The following is a 19,103-nucleotide window of genomic DNA, read 5'->3' on the forward strand; positions in this document are numbered from 1 at the left end:
AGTAGGCATGTTTTAAATATACACAGGCTAACATCTTTATTTGAGACTGCCCCGGCAAGCATGAAATAATTCGCGTAAGTTGAAGTCAATGGAAAGTCATTTCTAGCGCCTCGGCTATGTAGGGGTGCGCGGAGAGGCTTACACGTGGTATCCACCTGAAGGAATATCATATACCATATACCAATAAATATATCATTCACATACCACATACCATTGATGAAAGCATATATCATTGAATTTCAATACCATATACCACCGATGATATCATATACCAACCTAATATATTTAATTAGGTGGGCCGGCGCAACGTCACGTGGCAGTTTCTGCACGCACCGCCAATCGCCGCTTACATGAAGTCAACCCAAGTCAATATACAACCCAAGAAACTTATAAATACCAATAACGGAGAATGTGGATGTTTGGCTCCGCTCACCCTGCCTCTTTATTTTGAAAATACAAAAATGTCTCTGTATACTTTTGGAATTTCCAAAGAAATCTCACGTGTAGATATTAGACTTTACTCCTGTATCTGCTTGTTTTCATGAGAAACTTATAAAGAACTTCACTTATAAATACCAATAGTATTGATGATTTGTGTGCACAAAAATGACATTAATGGCGAGCTAAAAAATATATTAAGTTGCTTTTTCTTTGTTTTTTATCCTCTTTGTATGCACGTAACACTCAGTCAACAGAAAAAAAAAACATATGGACAATATTTTTTGGATACGGGAGCATGTGCAGCCAGGATCAGTTCATGGTTTTCGCCGAAGTGTAGAGTCAACAGAAGGCAGACGCATCTGGTCACTGTGTTATCAGCAAATGAACACCTGACTCAACAAGATAATTCAGCAAATGTACAAACATGAAATGTCATACATCAGTAAGTCTGACCTTGTCAACCTAGATAAAGAATTGTTCATACCCACATTACATAAGCTGAATTGTTCACCTTACAGAGTACCACCACTTTCCAGTATAAATAAACACACATATTTCAGGTATGTCATGCCAAGGCCACAATGTGTTAGGTAATACGCTGAGCTGATAAGGCAAGAATAAACTCAGTGAACTCAGACAGCACTAGCCTCTCCTGCACTGGACTTGTTCCTGGTAAATTTTCCAGCTGCTAGGTTGCTTCTTTGTAGTCGCCCATATGTCGATGTTTCAGCAAATTCCAATATCAAAACCACTAGATTTACTGGCTGCAAAGGAAGTTCACTGAGAAGCTTAATCTGCCTCCCCAAGCCCGTCACTGCCATCCCCTCTTTTACTGATTGCAGCCATGCCACCACGCTTCTTGCCATTGGATGCTACCTCCGCATTTTTCCTCAGCACGGCACCAGGTGAGGGATATGGTCTTTGTTGGAACAAAGGCCCCTGTTAATAAACCATGAAAAGAGGACTCCTTATTCTCAGTAGTTATTCTCAGTAGAGGATAAGTATTAAGGTTTGATCTATATCTGGAATCACAGGTACCGTAGTTTTTTTTTTTGGGAGATCCCATATGTTACTACTTCCATATAATCCTTAGTTCCACGTGACAGATAAAGAAACATGGGAATTTATCAGAGACAGTAACTAACAGGCGCTTGCCCAGTTCTCAAGGCTCAAATAACCATGATATATGGAAGCCTGTCAACAGATTCTAACAGGTCATATGGTATGCTTTCAGTGGGTGTATAGGCACCTAGATATATTACTTATCATCTGAACGGAAGCCGGAGGGTAGGCAAATTTATTCCTAGATCACATAAAGGGAAGTTGCAAATCAGATAACATACAGATGCAGTTGTATCCGCTGCTCGTGGTTGTACACCCTTCAAGCCGACAACCCTGAAAAAAAAGGAGCAACTTGTTACAACTGCATTCTATATTGATTATCCTAGCTAAACTGAAGCACATCGTAACTACAACAGCCAAGATTATCAGTTTTAATGAATCGTAATAAGCCTTCAGGAAGAGTGAGATCATTTACCAGCCACCCCGTGGAGCATCTGAGTAAGAGCTTGGATCCATTGGGTCAAGCTCATCATCCTCGGCGTGATTTCTTTTGCGGTTATCCTTTTTGTTTGCCTTTCCAGAAGGAGGTTTTGTGCTTGATCTGCATGTATATGACAAACTAAATAAATAATATGATGCAACATTTTAGCAGGATAAACTAGAAGAAGCATAACCGATTAAGCAACAATAGCTGACGCCCTGAATACAAATCCCATTTACCTGTCCTTAGTTGCAACATTTCCTTGAATTTTGGGAGCATTGGTGCCACTTGACTGCACGATATTGTTCGAGTAAGATGGATACTGTTGAAAAGGCAGATTTTGAACCCTGCAAACGGGCATAATAACCCAACATTAGCTATATGCCTATATTCCTAAAATTATTTTATTTGTTGCATTTGGTATGGATATTGCTTGCTACTAAAAGTACATCTGCAACGATAGACAACATAGATAGATCATAAAGTAGGTATGGTTTGAGACAAGATCACAGCGATTGAGATAAATCCCCCAAAAACTTCATAACATTTACTAGTTTACAAGATTAGATTATCAATAGAGTACCTTGTGCAGTGATTGCAATATCCCCATGGCTGGACAAGACCAATTCCCCATCCACCACAGCCTGAACATCTTTGCATGTGAGGGTTGCAAAGATCAGCATTTTGGGCAGTCGGCTGAACTGCAACATCGGTGGATGCATGTGGCACAACACCTGGTTGTACAGAAGTAGGTGGTTCCCACTGTGTTGCATGTGTCTTTGTATTATAGTAGTATTTCTGGCCTAAAATAATGAACAAACCATAGATGTGTCACTAAGAGTTCCTTTAAGAAATACATGGTGTTCTAGAAAGCGTGTAGACAAACTTCTCTTTGACTACTAATACATATGTAAAAATATATTTACGTTGGTCATGTTGGTACAGTGGTACCAATAGATTTGTCACGAAATTATTTTCATGATATCACAATTTTATAATACCATACTACGCATTCATATCAAAAGCAAAACTCATTTAAAAACACAATATATCTTTGATTAGCATGATTTATGGTAAAACTGTTTCTCCTTCCTGATAACTGTTGAATTTCAACAAAAATTAATGTTTGACTTGTTTTCAGCTTTGGAATAGCACAAGATTGTTTTCGAATGTTACAGAAGTTCAGTGATAAAACAGTGGCATTTTTCGCTCTGACAAATATTGTGCGGTTGATACAGAAAAATTCAACACCTGTTGATTTGTCAAGTGCCTCCTCCCAATTCTCTGGCAATGATGGAGCAGCTTGATGCTGCACAGGATTCACAGCACCACCAGGGCGATCCCATTGGGTCACTCCAGTGCTTTGGTTATAGAAATAAGAAGCACCAGTAGTTGGATCTTTCGCCTCGACCTAAAATAAAATAAGTTAATGGAGGAGAACGGACTGTTGTAACTTGTAACTACTATAAGCTCATAATCAATAGATATGGCAAATACACAGCAAATAGTAGCTGTTGAAGGATGCCACATATACTAGCGTGTCCAAGTTAGCAAATGAAAACTTGAAAATTAATAAACTGATGTCTCCAGATACAAGTTTGTTAAAGACACACATATATTAGAGTGTCCAGGATACACTGCAAAGTGACCAAGAAAATCAAGACACAGTTGGCTATGCATATCAGCTAGAAAATTTATTAAACACTTCGGAAAAACAGTATGAGAAAATATTAGCATATACTTACCCAACCAGGAGGTAACTCTTGGGCAGATATGTTGTGGCCTTCCTGAGAATCTGCCTGGAATCCAGTGGCACAAGCACAAATTGAATGTGTAAAGAGAAAGATCAACCGTGCATTTAGGTTCTCAAAGAGATGTTGATACTTAATACTAGTTAATACCAATGCAGAAGGGATATTTTTTTCATTTTCAGTACACCAATCGGTGCAAAATATTATATCACCTGGTATAAAATAACCATTTCCATTTATACAGATTCCATGGCAGGGACCAGCATATTCAGATTTAAAAAAAAAATTTACCATACAGCTTTGATAAGTTTATTTCACAACATCTTCTGATTCTTCTCTTCATCTAAGTCACTCATACACACATGATCCTACATGATATCAAATATCTTATGTAGTTATGTGTCTACAATAGCAAGATGGTGCTAGCACTGATTCAAGGTTACCCTATCTACCACAATCCAGTTTCTACTTCCTGCTAACAGAAAGAATGGAGAGTAAATGTAAGGGAAAAAATAGTTAAATAATTATAAATTACCTTTTGTTTAGCTGCGCTATTATCATTTGCTGCCTTGTCTTTAAGAATTCCCCTTGCTTTTAACCTCTGCTTCAAAAACTCGGGAAGATCATCAGCACCATCTTTTGGTTTATCTGTAGGAAAAAAAAAGTTAGTTTAGTTGAAAGCAGCAAGTAATTTAGAGAGAAGTGGCATGTAAATATGTAATACCCCAAAGCAGTAAGTGACTTAGAGAGAGGTGGCATACTCATTTGAGCACTTGAAAAGCTTCCAGCGTGATAAGCACCACCTCCTGGTACACCATAGCCATTGCCAATTTCAACATTGCCTGGTGAGCATGCTTAATCATCAGGTTTAATTGGCAAAGAGTTGCCTCACTTTAACGATGGAACCAACTATGTATATAATTCAACACGTATGTAACATAAGAACATGACAACCAAAATGTTAGCAGCAAGAAAACACAAGTTGAAGGATTTAATTCATTTCCCCTGGAAATATCCTTCTACTGATATTAATTAGTATTTCATAGTGTCAAATCATAATCATCATAAATGAGAAGTTTACACACTTTGGAGGTGTGAAACAGAAAATAGTAGGGAAATGGAAATAGACAAGTAGAGTATTATTTGTGGAAATATAATGACCGTTATCATGCTGAAGTGACTTTCCCCTTTTGTTTGCCATCTCCGCACGATGGTCAACCGTCATCTTTAGCAAGTGTTCCTAAAAAATGAAGGTAACGAAACTGAATTAACTAATCGAGTTCAATTTTCACAGAGAAACAAATGAAGGAGGAAATGACAGAAAATAATAAGAATGATAGATTATCACCTTCAGTGCATTAGGATCACGCCGGCTCAAAAGCATGTCTTCCCCATATTCTGCAGGCTCGCTTGTTGCATTTGCTTGTCTGAATGAAAAAATGAACAGGACACCGATACATCAAGCAACTGCAGACAGCTGTGGACCATCAGCACAAAAGGAAATGGGGGGAACGAACCTTTGATTTTGTATGACTTGCTGCGTCTCAATGTCCTAGTTATCATATAGACAACCGATTAAGAAACATAAACATAACACAAGTATAATCTAGATCCTCTGGAGAATATGAATACCTGTTCATGGAGAACAGCCTCTTGGACAGCAGATTCGATGTTTGCTGCACTACCATTATGGTTGGCAACCTCATGAGCAGTCTGATGGGCCTGCCAATTCCCAGGATCTGTGGGTGCATTAGGGGTACTCTGAGCAGGAAGTAAAGGCGTGTTAGGCTGTGTAGCATAGAAGAGGTTTGATGTATCTTGATTGCTGCCATTATTGGGTCTGGTGTCGTATGGTGCTGGATAAGCATGTGGATGTGGACTAGGATGAAAAGGTTGTGTTGCATAGAAGACATTTGCTGTATTCTGATTGTTGCCACCATTGGGTCTGGTGTCATATGGTGTTGGGTAAGCATGTGGACGTGGACTAGGCTGAAATTGTGAAGGATGGTTTGAAGGTGGAGGTTGCCAGGTTCCAACACCAGGAGGTAATGGCTGACCGTGAGAGTTGTTCATCACTAAGCAGACGCTAAATATGACACGTGACTAGGCAAATTTCCACCAGCTTAAGCTCACTAAACAAATCTGCAACACAAGGCAAACAGTGGAGCAACATTAGCACACATTAGCTTTGCAGTTATTACTATTTGGTCTTGAAAAATCAAACTTACATGTTTCCATGATATCCTAATGTAAATGCAGGAATATAAAATTTGAGTGTGTCATTAATCCAGTTCATCTCCTACCCATTGTCAGGACTCAGGCCTATTCATCAAGCTTGACTAGCTTCACAATTTCCTTTTTCATTGTTTTCAATATACCTTTTTTTTTAAAGAGGCAAAAGCTTTGCCGTTATACTAATAAAGGACTTCAATACAGCCAAATTCATACACACTGAAATCTATGAAGAGAAATGCACACCCGTACGGTATCGCCACTTGCGTGTAAGTCATTTGCACCGCAGCATGCGGAGACTTAAACCCTAACATTAGCACCCAATTCACAACCACACAGGTAGCCGCATCATGACGGCTATTAGGCATTTAGGCTCCACCCAAAACCTGACCATATGACGGTAGTACGATACTATACATAACAATCATCAATTAGAGCCCCTAATCGCATCTAGCGGATCCAGAGTCCGCGCGTCTTGCCCGCCGCGAACTAATAGCTAAAGAGAAACTAAATACCTATACGAATCCTATGGTCAAATTCTTTATGGTTCGAGAAGACATGGGGATTGAGCGGGAACGAGGGAGCGCACCTTTCCTCCGGCGGACGGTGCGGCGGTGGTGTGCCTCCGGGGACGAGCAGGGGGCGGCAGAGGGATTAGACGGGGACACGAATCGGTGTTGTTTCGTTCCAGGGGCCGATCTCTTCCTATTCCGATGCCGTCGGATCTCGGCCGCTGATGCATTCAACGGTCCAGATGTGCCATTCTATCTTAAATACGTCTCTACTGTCCGTTAACGGAAAAACAAAAACCCGCGACCACTCCGGCTTCGTGGCGCGCCATCGTACGTCCTCCTTGCCCCCTTTTCTCTCTCAAAGACAGATTCCATGGCCATTTCATTCGTCCCTTCTGCACCGGCAGCGAGGGGCTTCGACTCGAGTTTCCTCTCGTGGGAGCGCCTGCGTGTGATTGATGCGGATGCCCATGAGGTGTTTGTTTGGTGGACTGCTTGGTGCTTTGGTGTGAAGACTGGAGTTTGCGTGGACAGTTCACAGTGGTCAGCCGGAACGGAAGCACGCGCGGCCATGGCATGGCCGGCATATGCGCACAAGCCTGCGTCAGTGTGAACCTCTCCAGACTTGAAAAAAAGAAAGTGTGAACCTCTTCAGAACATCGCTGGGCCACCGGCGCGGCGAACTTAACAAAATGTGCATGGTTCATAGTTCACCCATGTCGATCACATCAACTAAATTAACCCCGATCTGCTGCATTTCAGTGATGCGCTCCGGACGCAGTTGCCCGAAAGATTTTACACGAGGCAGTGTGTAGAGTGTAGGTACAAACACTCGATCCTCTCCATGAGAATCGTCATCGCCACGCTTTGCAAGGTTGGAGGCTGTGCTCCTGTAGAGTTTTGTCTGTTGCTTGGATAAGGCAGAGAAAACATTTTTGGGGGAAGAACTTTTAGTGGCGCTGCTGTGTGCTGACTAATCGAGCAGTCTGGATAGATGGCTAGCTTGTGAAGGCCAGCTTATCCCTTACTTGGCAGAAGGCTTGTCTGCTTGTGCTTAATTTGCGGCTATCTCACTTTGGGTTGTGGCTGACCTAAGTGCACGTAATAAGTAATGGGTCTGTCTAGAGCCCAGTCGACTGAGAAATTGCTCTTTCTCAGTCGACGAGCCTCTCTACGTCTGACACGATCGATCCTCCTCATCAGCCAGCGCGTACGTTCAGGACTTGAGGCCCCCATCGAGACCCCCTAAGCCGGTGTGTGGGTTAGGAATAGTTAGATTAACACCTTTGAGCTAGCCTCACGGATGCTTAGCTTTACTATGGGCCGGCTTTTTTTGAACAAGCTATGGGCCTTTTGTTTGTATGCTTCCAGATGTCTGCCAATGATTTTTTTTATCATAATTGCAACTGAAATTACTCTAAAAAATTGCAGCTGAAATTTTTCTCGGTAGCATGAAGCTGCGACTATAATTTTTTCGGTCGCACCCATATATTTTCTCTTGGGGTTGCGGCTATAATTTTTTCAATTGCACCCTTAGTTTCCCGTTGCATAGGGTTGCGACTGTTGCAACCGTAATTTTTCTCGTTGCATAGGGATGCGGCTGTAAATTTTCAGTGCGGCCGTAATTTTTCGCTTTGCATAGGGTTGCGGCTGTAATTTTTCTAGTTGCACACCCATGACTTTTCCTATTGCGGCTATAATTTTTCTTGTTGCACCCTAATTTTCCGCATTGCTCGGTGTATGTTGTCCCTATAATTTTTCGGTTGCAGTTATAATTTTCTCCGTTGCATTGGGTTGCAGAATACAACACCAAACTCCAACACGAAAACAAAGATATAATGCAAAACAAAAATACACATTAGAGTCCGACGCTAATTGGATGGCTACTGTAGACCCCTATGTATCGACAAAGAACTGAATTAGGCGGTCCCAACAGAAATCCTAGTCTTGCACATAATGTATATATAACCCAAAAAAATCTACCTAGAAATAAAAAGAGAAGAGGTCAAATGTAGCCACGCAAAGACAAAAATGTATACTCGTACACGGTTTCACAACCCATTGGTTTCCACACTATACAAAAAAAATAATCATAATCATACATAGTACAAAAAGGACTGAAACCAGCCGCAGGCCCATCCACCTCAGGTGGCCTGTTCGGCCAAACAGACCGGCAGCAAATATACGCAAGGAATTTGCTCAAGAAAAAATGTACGCAAGCAAATCACGTGTTAGATCTCAGACAGAACTCACGCCCAAATCTCAGGTAAACAGAATCGACTGAGAAAAGCTTTGTCCCAGGCGACTGAGCGTTAGCAAAACCCATAAGTAATTGCATACATGGTTATGTAATTACTTACTCTCGGTTTGAGATTGTTAAAGTGTGTGTGCTGATGTAACAAATTGCCCACATAGGTAAGAAACGAAAGTTAGTTAAACAACGAACAGAAATAAAGAGCCGATCGAACAAACATGACTATCATATATAGTCCACCATGATGCTAAATAGAATCTTAATCTTGCAACGCCATTCTAGGTTGACATGGAATAACAGCTAGTCCGAAACTTCGTACGTGCGCCAGATTCTTGGATCTATCAGATGGCTCCTTTCCTCACTCCGCTGCTCAGATCAGATCTGGCAATTCAACAACTTCCAATATTCCAAACCTGCAGCAGATGACCCCCGATTATATATTCTGCTTTCTTACTATCGTGGCAAGCAAGATAATGGCGTCGCGGGTTATTACTCCGCATGCGCGCACCGGATGCGTGGTGATAAAATAGCATATCCGGGATGATCCGCGCCATCGTGACAGCTCAAGTCAAATGCACAATTCGATCCTAAAAGAAAGAAAGGTCAGATGCATGGACTGGCACCGTTACTTGGTTTTGCTACCTTCCTAGCTCCCGTTCTCGTCGTGGATTAATCGTTGTTTCGTGTTTTGTACTTTGGGCGGGCGTTGTTCAGGGCAGGCATCCTTATCAGCCTTGGGATTTGTATGTCACCGGTGAGTCAGCGACACGGCAAAAGGTGGCCAAGAGAAGTGATCCGGCACGGCAGAGCATCCATGCATCATGCATGCACCGAGCTTCGCACGCTTGGTTGGTGAGAGTCTAGCGTGGCTTTCTGTACCGTGTATGTGCTCGTAATTTCTCTCTTTTTTTTCTACCGTGTGTTTGGTGTGGACCGCAAATTGGAAAATACGGAGTAGATTTCCCAATTTAACCACGGTCCGTTCTATGCGAGTCCGTGCGTGAGGTGAGAGGGTACGTACTCCTACGTACGTGGACGTGGTGGCAACCGCGAGGCCGTTCGCTTCTTCCGTTCTTCGTCGCCTTCCCTGTGAGTCCAAATTTTGGCTTCGTCCCAGGTCCCAGCAGCGTTCCGGGACGGGAAATCCCATTCCTTCGTCCCGTGCCCCGCATTATCGTCCAGATACGACGCCACGCCTCGCCTCCCCCCGCCCCCGCCCGGGGGCCCGGTTAAAACTGACGCTTTCGGCTATCCCTGCCAATCATGCTCCGCACGGATCGCAAAGCGCGGCCCGCGGGCGCATCCCGCTCGCCGCGTGGCGGCCGGACCCTCCCCTGTATAATTACCACCCCTGTTCCGCCGTTCCTCCCATCTCTGCTCGCGCGCTCGCTCTCACAGAAGAAGAAAAAACAGAGACAACTCACTCTTCCCTCTCCCTCCTCCTGCTTCCGTCTCTACGGTGAGTCAGCGCTCGGCTTTGGTTTTCTCCGATTCTCTCCTCCGTCTCCTGCTGCTTCTGCGGTGGCCTCGCGCGGGGCTCACACCCGGGTGATTGGGTTTTTCTGCAGGGGGGACGACCTGAGAGCACGGGCGACGATGGCCGGGACGGCGAACGGCGGCGCGAAGGCGGGGTGCTGCGGGGCGGCGAAGGGGCCCGGGTACGCCACGCCCTTGGAGGCCATGGAGAAGGGCCCGCGCGAGGGGCTCCTCTACGTCACCTGTGTCTACAATGGTACGCTCAAATTCACCAGCCCCTACAGAATTCCCCCCTCCCCCAGAATCCATGCCATATCCATCGGTTTCGGTCCCACTGGCCAAGGCGACGGAGAGCCGGAGAGGCCCGTACACGCGATGAACACGCACTCGCCTGCGTTAATCGCGTAGATCTCTGGCCAGTGAGTACTAGGGGGTACTGGTAGTGTGCTCAAGACCTGTCCTGGACTGCGACGGACAGAGTGCTTAATTATTCTAATCCTGGAAGTTTTTTAATACTACTAGTATACTTACGGTGGAAGGGAGCAATCATTCATAAATTAGCGTCAAATTAACGAGGACAGCAAAGGATAAGAAATTCGGAGTGCTACCTTTGGTCAGATCTCCGACTCTTTTGCAACTGCATTAAGTATGAATTTTTTTTGTTCTATATCTTCAGTTAATTAGCCTGCGTCGAGCTTAGCAGGTAATCAGATCAGCCAGCTTTAATTCACATAGGCATGCATCATGCATGTACCTTCAACGGCAGAAACTGACACTATCTGTCACACAAGAGGCCGAACTGGCTAAGTTGCGGTTCAGAATCATCTAGTCAGTCCCTGTCGGTAGCACATGGTTTCTTTCATAAGAGTTTCTGAACACAGAAGCAACCATCTGAACATGAGAAAGATATGTAGGGGTCTTTGGTCAGCCTTGTGTATAGGTGTTAGGAAATTATGTGTTGACCGTGTGAAATTTTGCAGGTACTGGAATTGACAAGCCGGATTACCTGGCTACGGTAGACGTGGATCCAAATTCTGCTACATACTCCCAGGTGATCCACAGGCTCCCGGCCACCCACATTGGTGATGAACTGCATCATTCAGGCTGGAACGCTTGCAGCTCTTGCCATGGCGATGCGTCCACCAGCCGGCGATTCTTGATTCTTCCGTCCTTGCTGTGAGTATAAAGCGATGATGATCAGATGGATGAACAGTTAAATTAGTTGATGTCGATCGGGTGCAGAGCAGAGTTTGTAACTAATTCTGCTCCCATGGTTGTTTCACAGGTCAGGTCGCGTGTATGTAGTTGACACTGCAAAGGATCCGAGGGCACCTGCCTTGCATAAGGTTGTCCAGGCTGAGGACATTGCTGAGAAGACTGGGCTTGGTTTCCCTCACACATCTCATTGCCTTGCATCTGGTGATATTATGATTTCTTGCCTGGGGGACAAGGAGGGGAATGCTGCTGGCAATGGCTTTCTCCTGTTGGATTCAGAATTTAATGTCAAAGGACGGTTAGTTCATTTATTTCACAAAATTTAGGCAGCATTCGCATTGAAACATAACATATAGCTAGGGCTAAAATTACAGGTTGTAACCCACTACCATTCATCATGAAACCACCTCATGCTGATGCATATCAGAATCATTAGACCACCCAATGTTGATTTACATCTTACCAAATGAGCAGTATTATTAGAGTAACATTACTTCTGATCAGTTGACCAGTTATTGCGGATGTTGAGGTTAAAATGATGTGCTCAGGAATGATTATTCATGTATGACAAGTTGTTGCTTGACTTTTGGAGAACAGGCGGGGTTTTCAATGTTACAAGTGTATTGATTAAATAATTTCTACTTGCAGATGGGAAAAGCCAGGCCACAGCCCCTTGTTTGGCTATGATTTCTGGTACCAGCCTCGTCACAAAACGATGATTAGTTCATCGTGGGGAGCCCCTGCGGCGTTCAGGACAGGTTTTGATCTTCAGCATGTCCAGGATGGTCTATATGGAAGGCACCTGCATGTATACGACTGGCCTGGTGGTGAGCTCAAGCAGACACTGGATTTAGGCAGTACAGGTCTTCTTCCACTGGAGGTTTGTATCAAATACTAAGATTCGGAGTATTGCTTCACCTGTATGTCATATAACCATTGTTCTCTGGTTGTCTCCTCTGCAGGTGAGATTTTTACATGACCCATCAAAGGACACTGGCTATGTTGGCTGTGCTTTAACTAGCAACATGGTGAGATTCTTCAAAACTGCAGATGGATCATGGAGCCATGAGGTCTGTTCACAATACATGATAATGCCTACTTCGTTTAAACATAATGAAGTTTATTTTCCATCTTGTTTACACTTTTTATGCTTGCATCTGTAGGTAGCTATATCCATAGAACCATTGAAGGTGCGCAACTGGATTCTGCCTGAAATGCCAGGACTGATAACTGATTTCGTCATCTCTCTCGATGACCGCTATCTCTACTTGGTCAATTGGCTTCATGGGGATATCAGGCAATACAACATTGAGGACCCTGCAAAGCCTGTGCTGGCTGGACAAGTGTGGGTGGGTGGGCTTCTTCAAAAGGGCAGCGATGTCGTCTATGTGACTGAGGATGATACAGAACAGCAGTACGCTGTGCCCCAGGTCAAGGTAAATTCAGCTGTTCTCCGGTTAATGGCTCTGTTGTTCATAAGAAAGATTCATTTGAAATGTGATTTTGCTACCAAACTGCAACACATCCACCTTGCAGTGCTGCTATACAGTTACAGTCATATTGCGTGCATTTCATCTGCATTGGAACCATAAACACTTGTTCTGAACTATTAGCAATGAGGCAATATTTGAGGAACACATTGATGTCTAGTAACCTGAATATTACTGACACTGCATTGCTTCTTACATCAGGGGCATCGACTTAGAGGTGGTCCACAGATGATTCAGCTGAGCTTGGATGGCAAGAGGGTTTATGTGACCAATTCTCTCTTCAGCCGGTGGGATGAGCAGTTCTACGGCCCTGATCTTCTAAAGAAGGGCTCTCACATGTTGCAGATCGATGTTGACACTGAGAAAGGAGGACTGACTGTCAACCCCAACTTCTTTGTGGATTTCGGTACCGAACCGGAGGGTCCCTCCTTGGCGCATGAGATGAGATATCCGGGTGGGGACTGCACCTCTGACATATGGATCTGATTAAGATAATGGATTTGGGACACAGGCAGGTGGAGATCCATGACACCGAGTTCACTGTAGTTAAGATGGTTTCTCCCTGCGGCGTTGTATGTGATTGTGATGTGGTATTAGTTGGAATAAGTTCTAGATGGAACCTCGAACATTGGCTTCATGTGAACCTGAGCCTTAATAAGAGATGTCTCAAAGAAAAATACTTAGAATCCTTTTCCCCCCACCCCACGACTCCCCGTGCTGCTCCCAGGCGGCACCAGGAGAAACCCTATCGCCGCCCCAGTTTTTCCCCGTGCTACCTTCTGCCGCCGCTGCCGCTGGCCTCGGAGCCACGGTGGCGGTGGGCCTCCGCTGCCAAAAGGGGCAGGGGGGACCTCCTCTCTGCGTGTGGCGCTGGCGCCCATTGGCCTTGACTGGGATGAAGATGGTGGGCTCACCGGCGCGGGGAAGCCGGGGCGGTGGCCCCGGGGCGAGATGGCGGCGTTTGCTTGAGCCCTCGGCGAGGAGTCGTGCGGGTGCGGCGTCGTGGCCGGGCGTCTGTTGGTCTTGAGCCTGGCGCCCAGATCTGACGGTGGCGGCGCCTCGGTGAGCTGCTGCGGCGTGGTGCAGGGAGTTCGAGGTGTTGTGTCGCCACGGGGACTCCGGTCCCGGTGGAGCCCCGACTGCTGATCTACGGTGGTGGCGGTGTGTCGTAGGTTTGGGACGGCGGCGCGGCGGCGTCGCGACGGTGGACCCGGCGGCCGTCCCTGGCGCCGGGTCTGGCTTGCATCGCGGTTGGGGTGCTGCGGTGGTTGCTGGGCATGGTGGTGAGGTGTTGGTGATGACAACTGCAATATTTGCGTGGCATGCTTGGTCTTGTGCCTTGGTTGGCTGCAGCCTTCTTGGCTGTTAATTTTGGTGGATGGGGTGTGCTTCTAGGCGAAAGCCTTGCTTCGATGTGCTCAGAGCCGACGGCGGCAGCACTCTTTGGCGTCGTTTCCCTCCTTGGAGGCGTCGTTGTAGATTTTCCCCGCCCTCCGAAAGCGGGTGCTTGGCTTTCCGGGTCAAAACCCAAGCTCTGGTTTGTCTGGAACGGGCGATGGCGGCGGACACGTCGCTTCCTCCTTGGAGGCATCGTCTTGGTGGCCAAGACCGTTGACGGGTACAAGCTTAGGCTTCTATGTGGTTTTGCTTTGTCATCGTGTGTGGCGGACGCCGGGGCAGCGGCCTCAGGTTTGGTTACAGTGTACGTCGGTGTGGGGCTGCGGTTTGCCACGACTAGGGTGTGGATCTTGTGCTGTTGGGGCAGGGAGATTGTCGGCCCGGTCAACGCGATCTCTTTGGGGATCGGTTGTCTTGGATGTTAGGGTGGCGGCCCCGGGTTCGGTGCGGCGGTTGAGGTCTACGAGCGGTTGCCTTGCGCGGCTAGGGCTACGAAGAGCCCGTCTCGTGCGGCATTGCAGCTCTTATGTAAGCGGAGATGTCAGGGCGGCGGCCCTGGAAGGTGGTGCAGGTGGTTGGACGCCGGGGCAGCGGGCCCGGATATGTGTGTTGTTACGCGAGCATTACTGTTCTTGTGTTGTGTGTGCGACAGAACAGTATTATGTTGTGGCTGTGTCGGGTTTCGGGTCTAGTTGAGCTAGGCAAGGTGAGCCTTTCTTGTATGGTTTTCGGCCTAGTTTTCCTCATAAACCGGGCCATTCTATTCTTTTTAAATGAATCGCGGCAGTTTCCTGCCCTCTGACGAGGTTAGTAAAAAAAAAAGATGTCTCTCATTCTGAATGTTGTGATACTGTTGAAGACTTCACATATTTCTTTCTTTGTTTTTTGACATTTGAAGACTTCACGTCTTCTGCTTGTGTCCATGCATTTTGGCCCAAAACCGTAGCCAAACCAATGCAATATCTGTCTTTTCCTAAAAAAAAAAATACTGCTCCCTGTTTCACTAATCTTGCTTGAAGAAGCTCCAACAAATTGAGCCGTCTTTGTGTGCACGATGAGAATAGTGGGTTGGGTTATTTTGATCGGGCCATCTGGATATGCGCCAATTTTCTCCGGCCCCTAAAGAAAGCTTTGTGTGTTTCTCAGTGCAATTGGCCACATGAACACAAAGCTAGCAACTAAGAAACAAGATCCGTACGAGAGGATCACCGTTTTTTGTTTTATTTTCATTTTCTTGTAGTAATCGTCTTCGCTCTGAGATGAGCAAAACATCATCAACATTTTAACAGCATAAAGATCACCCGAGATACGAGAGTATCTTGCACCACCGTGTATAATCTTCCTATGGCCCGCACATATACATTATGATTTTACTTTCCATCTGTAACTACATAGCAATCATTTTGATTCATATCTCAAACAAAACATGGTTAGTACAAGCTCAAAATTTCATCTGTCACATAGCTGTTGTGGCAAAAAAAAGCCCACCGGCCGTTCATTTCAAAACTAGTGGATGAAAGGCCCTTGCTTTTTCTTCCCATGAACAAACGAGCTTGAATTACATGCTCGATATCACAAAAAAGCAACTATTACTGCGTGTGTGATGCATCGGTGCTGGAATCTGGTAATCTGCTACCCTGATTTTTTTTTGAGATATAAGTCCGGGTAATGGGAGAGAGATAAAGTGTTTTCTTGGAGGACAGGTCATGGAGAGTTCTCGGGGGTACAAATCGTCATCCCCGTAGCGTAATTAGGAGCTCCTTCTTATCCAGCCCACCAGAAGCCCACCAGATATTTTCCGTTGATGCCTCTAGAGTCCAAACCGAGGCGAGATATTTTGGAAGCCTGGTGCGCTCGGTACCAGTACATAGCGAGAGGCCAAGCCGCACCGCAAAGCACCACAAAACCCTAGCCGCCTCCGCCCCTCTCCTCTTAAACCCCAGCCCCCACTTTCCCATCTCCATTCCCCTCCCCGCCGTCTCGACTCTTCTCGTCTCATACCCCACTCAGGTACGGCCCCGTTCCTCTCCGCCCGATCTATTGTTCGTCATGGCGCGACGGATCCGGTGATCCGTGGCTCTCTCTTGCTGCTAGATCGGTCCTTATTTGTTGTTATTTGTCTCGGTATGAAGGGGGAAATGAGATTTTTGGCCGAGGAGATAGTATGATTTCGCGTCCGTGTTGTTTAATCGCCGATTCGTTCGAGGGGCGAGGGAATACGATTTATTTCTGTTTTGTTGGATTATTTTCGGGTGTTGGCGTCGTATTAGTACGAGGGTAAGGTTCGGGGTGGAGTTCATGTTTTTGACATGGAATTTGGCTGGGATCTTTGGCTGAAATAGGCTAGGCACTCTGATCTTTTGATGTTGTGTCTGGGTATTCTTGTTTTGTTTCGATTAATCTTGTTCCCTGGCGAGCCTGTCTGCCCTTCCCCTCTATGGAAGCCGTAAGAGCGTGGCCTGAGGTGACCCTTGGGAAGATTAGACGTGTTTCTGTAGAAACTTGCACCATAAACTCTTAAAAGTTGGGCTATGCTGTTTACGGTTCATGCCAATCATTACGGGTGTTTGCCTGTGTTCGTACCTTTGGATCCTCCTATCGCTGATGATTGAAATATGTTGTTGCAGGTCTAGTCTTCCTCCATGGCGGCGTTTAACAAGCTCGGAAGCCTTCTTAGGCAGAGTGCTTTCGCGAGCAGTGTCTCAGCTGGCTCAGCACCTGCCATGTTCAATGCTGCTCGGTTCATGTCCAACAAGCTTTTTGTGGGCGGTGGGTTTTTTTACCTTACTTTTGGTGTCTATCGGCACAAGCATGTCATAGATCAATAGAACTTAGCATGTTTTTTTTATCAGGTCTTTCCTGGGGTACTAATGACGGTTCTTTGAAAGAGGCGTTTTCCAGCTTTGGGGAGGTCTATGAAGGTCAGTATATATCTTGGAATAATTTGCCCAAGTCGATTGTTTGTTCCCATGTTATTCATGCTCTGTTATTATCCTCACTGCTTCAGTGATTTGTTGAATAATATTGATAAGTTAGCTGTTTGTTCAGACGTTGTTCATGTTATCCTGTCTATTATTTGAACATGTAAACGTTTTGCAATACGCTATCAAATTTTTTGGTGGCAGTTCATCGCTATTATTGTTGCATGATCTAAACACTTTGCATGTTGCAGCACGTGTGATCACTGACAGAGAAACTGGAAGGTCCAGGGGGTTTGGGTTTGTGGAATTCTCCAATGAAGAGGATGCAAAGAAGGCTGCGTCTAGCATGGATGGTCAGGTGAGTCAAAACAGACATGCCCTGTTCTGCTTTGCAGTAGAGTTGATAAATTTTTAAGTGTTTGTAGTTTCTGAATGAAACAACTGCATGGTGGACCATTTCCAGGAATTCAATTTCTCTTATCATTTGGATGTTGCTAAGTTGCAGATTAAGGCTCCAAATATTTTCCATCTTCATTATTATGTTGTTTATTTTATTCTATATGCCTGCTTTACTGAGTTATTGATGAATGTTTAATGTACTGTGCCTGCCTTTAGCCAATTGCGCATGTTTGATATGCATGCTGTGCTCTTCGCCACAAGGCTTCAGCATCTAATGTCATGCCATTACTTGCAGGAACTTGATGGGCGTAGTGTCCGTGTGAACTTTGCCAATGAGAGACCGGCAGGAGGGAGCCGTGGTGGCTTTGGCGGAGGCGGCGGCGGTGGCTTTGGTGGTGGCGGCGGCTATGGCGGCGGCGGTGGTGGCAGAAGCTATGGTGGCGGCCAGGATGACGCCTACTAAGGACTACCTAAATTTATAATAATGAGCTTTAGGACCCTATTTTGATTATGCGGAACCTTCATGTTTTACTACCTGTTTTATGTCGTATGTTTGGGCAGATCCTGTTCTGTTAGCGTTTTTTGTTTGTTTCCGAGTAATTCGTATGCCATGCCATGCGACAAGCTCTGCCTGAATGCAGTTTGTAGAGAATGATTGCATATGTTAGTGATCATAAGGTCTACCAATATTGTCTTAGAATCAAATATTGAGATCTATGCTACAAAATTGCAAATTTGTTAGGTTTGAATGTTCTATTCTTATGGTTGCCTGGATGAGGCGTGTAGAGAATGACTGCGTATGTCAGTAATCTTAGTTCATATGTTTTCGGGACACTTGGCTTTGTTTGGTAAAGTGATTTCGACACTGAACAAGGATTATGTTGACCGTTAAGCCAGCTCCAATGCGCTTCGGTAGACAAAGAGGAAATTCAATTTGGCTTCGGGGAGCACCCTTCGAACAAAAGAAAAACAATTTTCTCGTGGATCCGCCGCACCCTTCGAACCACCACCGCATCCGCCTCTGGGTTCCACCCCTGCGGCCCTGACAACCGAATGCGGCGGCTTGGCACCCGCAAGGAAGAGCAGCCACTCCAACCGGAGCAAGATGAGAGGAGGAGCCGGTGTTCGTTCTCACGGACGAGTGGGCGGAGTTCTTCGCCAGGAGGAAGCTGCGTAAACCATCGATCGTGTCTCACTAATTTCCCTTATCTGCCACGCTTTTCTTCTTTCTCCCCTGCTTTTTTTGTGCGTGTGTCTGCGACTGCAGCTCTCTTTGTTCGGCAGCCAAGCAGCAGCAGAAAAGAAGAATTGAAAGAATTAAGAGCATCTACATTCCACATAGTCAAATTTGGGGGTGTTAGCTAAAAGAAGCCAGCTGGATAGTTTCATGTCAGAACAATATGACATTCTATAGTTGCCCTGATCGACAGTCTAAATACATAGTTAATGACATGCTTATACACTGAAAATT

General features: G+C 45.5%; 3 protein-coding genes across 3 annotated transcripts; 2 read left to right on the forward strand and 1 right to left on the reverse strand.

Annotated features, from left to right (window-relative positions):
• Positions 1-812: 812 nt before the first annotated feature.
• LOC100840198 lies at positions 813-6,714 on the reverse strand. The gene is made up of 14 exons (XM_003564871.4): positions 6,557-6,714; positions 5,368-5,877; positions 5,253-5,287; positions 5,084-5,162; positions 4,897-4,975; positions 4,497-4,577; positions 4,271-4,383; positions 3,730-3,783; positions 3,236-3,395; positions 2,568-2,787; positions 2,224-2,331; positions 1,979-2,104; positions 1,785-1,836; positions 813-1,380 (listed from the first exon to the last, which is right to left on the reverse strand). The coding sequence occupies exons 2-14, from the start codon at positions 5,806-5,808 to the stop codon at positions 1,231-1,233; spliced, it is 1,698 nt and encodes a 565-aa protein (XP_003564919.1). The 5' UTR covers positions 5,809-5,877; positions 6,557-6,714; the 3' UTR covers positions 813-1,230.
• Positions 6,715-10,052: 3,338 nt separating this feature from the next.
• On the forward strand, positions 10,053-13,600 carry LOC100840507 (selenium-binding protein 1). The gene is made up of 8 exons (XM_003564872.4): positions 10,053-10,192; positions 10,302-10,465; positions 11,190-11,385; positions 11,495-11,722; positions 12,073-12,304; positions 12,387-12,494; positions 12,588-12,860; positions 13,116-13,600. Exons 2-8 carry the CDS (start codon positions 10,330-10,332, stop codon positions 13,398-13,400), a joined length of 1,458 nt encoding a protein of 485 aa, XP_003564920.1. The 5' UTR covers positions 10,053-10,192; positions 10,302-10,329; the 3' UTR covers positions 13,401-13,600.
• A 2,563-nt stretch (positions 13,601-16,163) lies between these two features.
• On the forward strand, positions 16,164-18,388 carry LOC100840808 (glycine-rich RNA-binding protein 4, mitochondrial). Its single transcript, XM_003564873.4, has 5 exons — positions 16,164-16,322; positions 16,940-17,081; positions 17,165-17,233; positions 17,485-17,591; positions 17,928-18,388. Exons 2-5 carry the CDS (start codon positions 16,955-16,957, stop codon positions 18,093-18,095), a joined length of 471 nt encoding a protein of 156 aa, XP_003564921.1. The 5' UTR covers positions 16,164-16,322; positions 16,940-16,954; the 3' UTR covers positions 18,096-18,388.
• Positions 18,389-19,103: the final 715 nt, after the last annotated feature.

Source organism: Brachypodium distachyon, chromosome 2 (genome assembly GCF_000005505.3).
Source record: "Brachypodium distachyon strain Bd21 chromosome 2, Brachypodium_distachyon_v3.0, whole genome shotgun sequence".
NCBI classification, from domain to species: Eukaryota; Viridiplantae; Streptophyta; class Magnoliopsida; order Poales; family Poaceae; genus Brachypodium; species Brachypodium distachyon.

Coding starts and splice junctions, on each gene's coding strand:
- LOC100840507 (XM_003564872.4), top strand. CDS start 10,330: ATGGCCGGGACGGCGAACGGCGGCGCGAAGGCGGGGTGCTGCGGGGCG. Junction 11,386..11,494: donor TTGATTCTTCCGTCCTTGCT/GTGAGTATAAAG, acceptor GTTGTTTCACAG/GTCAGGTCGCGTGTATGTAG. Junction 12,861..13,115: donor ACGCTGTGCCCCAGGTCAAG/GTAAATTCAGCT, acceptor TTCTTACATCAG/GGGCATCGACTTAGAGGTGG.
- LOC100840198 (XM_003564871.4), bottom strand. CDS start 5,808: ATGAACAACTCTCACGGTCAGCCATTACCTCCTGGTGTTGGAACCTGG. Junction 3,784..4,270: donor ATAGCGCAGCTAAACAAAAG/GTAATTTATAAT, acceptor ACTGGATTCCAG/GCAGATTCTCAGGAAGGCCA. Junction 1,837..1,978: donor GATGCTCCACGGGGTGGCTG/GTAAATGATCTC, acceptor CTTTTTTTTCAG/GGTTGTCGGCTTGAAGGGTG.
- LOC100840808 (XM_003564873.4), top strand. CDS start 16,955: ATGGCGGCGTTTAACAAGCTCGGAAGCCTTCTTAGGCAGAGTGCTTTC. Junction 17,082..17,164: donor CAACAAGCTTTTTGTGGGCG/GTGGGTTTTTTT, acceptor TTTTTTTATCAG/GTCTTTCCTGGGGTACTAAT. Junction 17,592..17,927: donor CGTCTAGCATGGATGGTCAG/GTGAGTCAAAAC, acceptor CATTACTTGCAG/GAACTTGATGGGCGTAGTGT.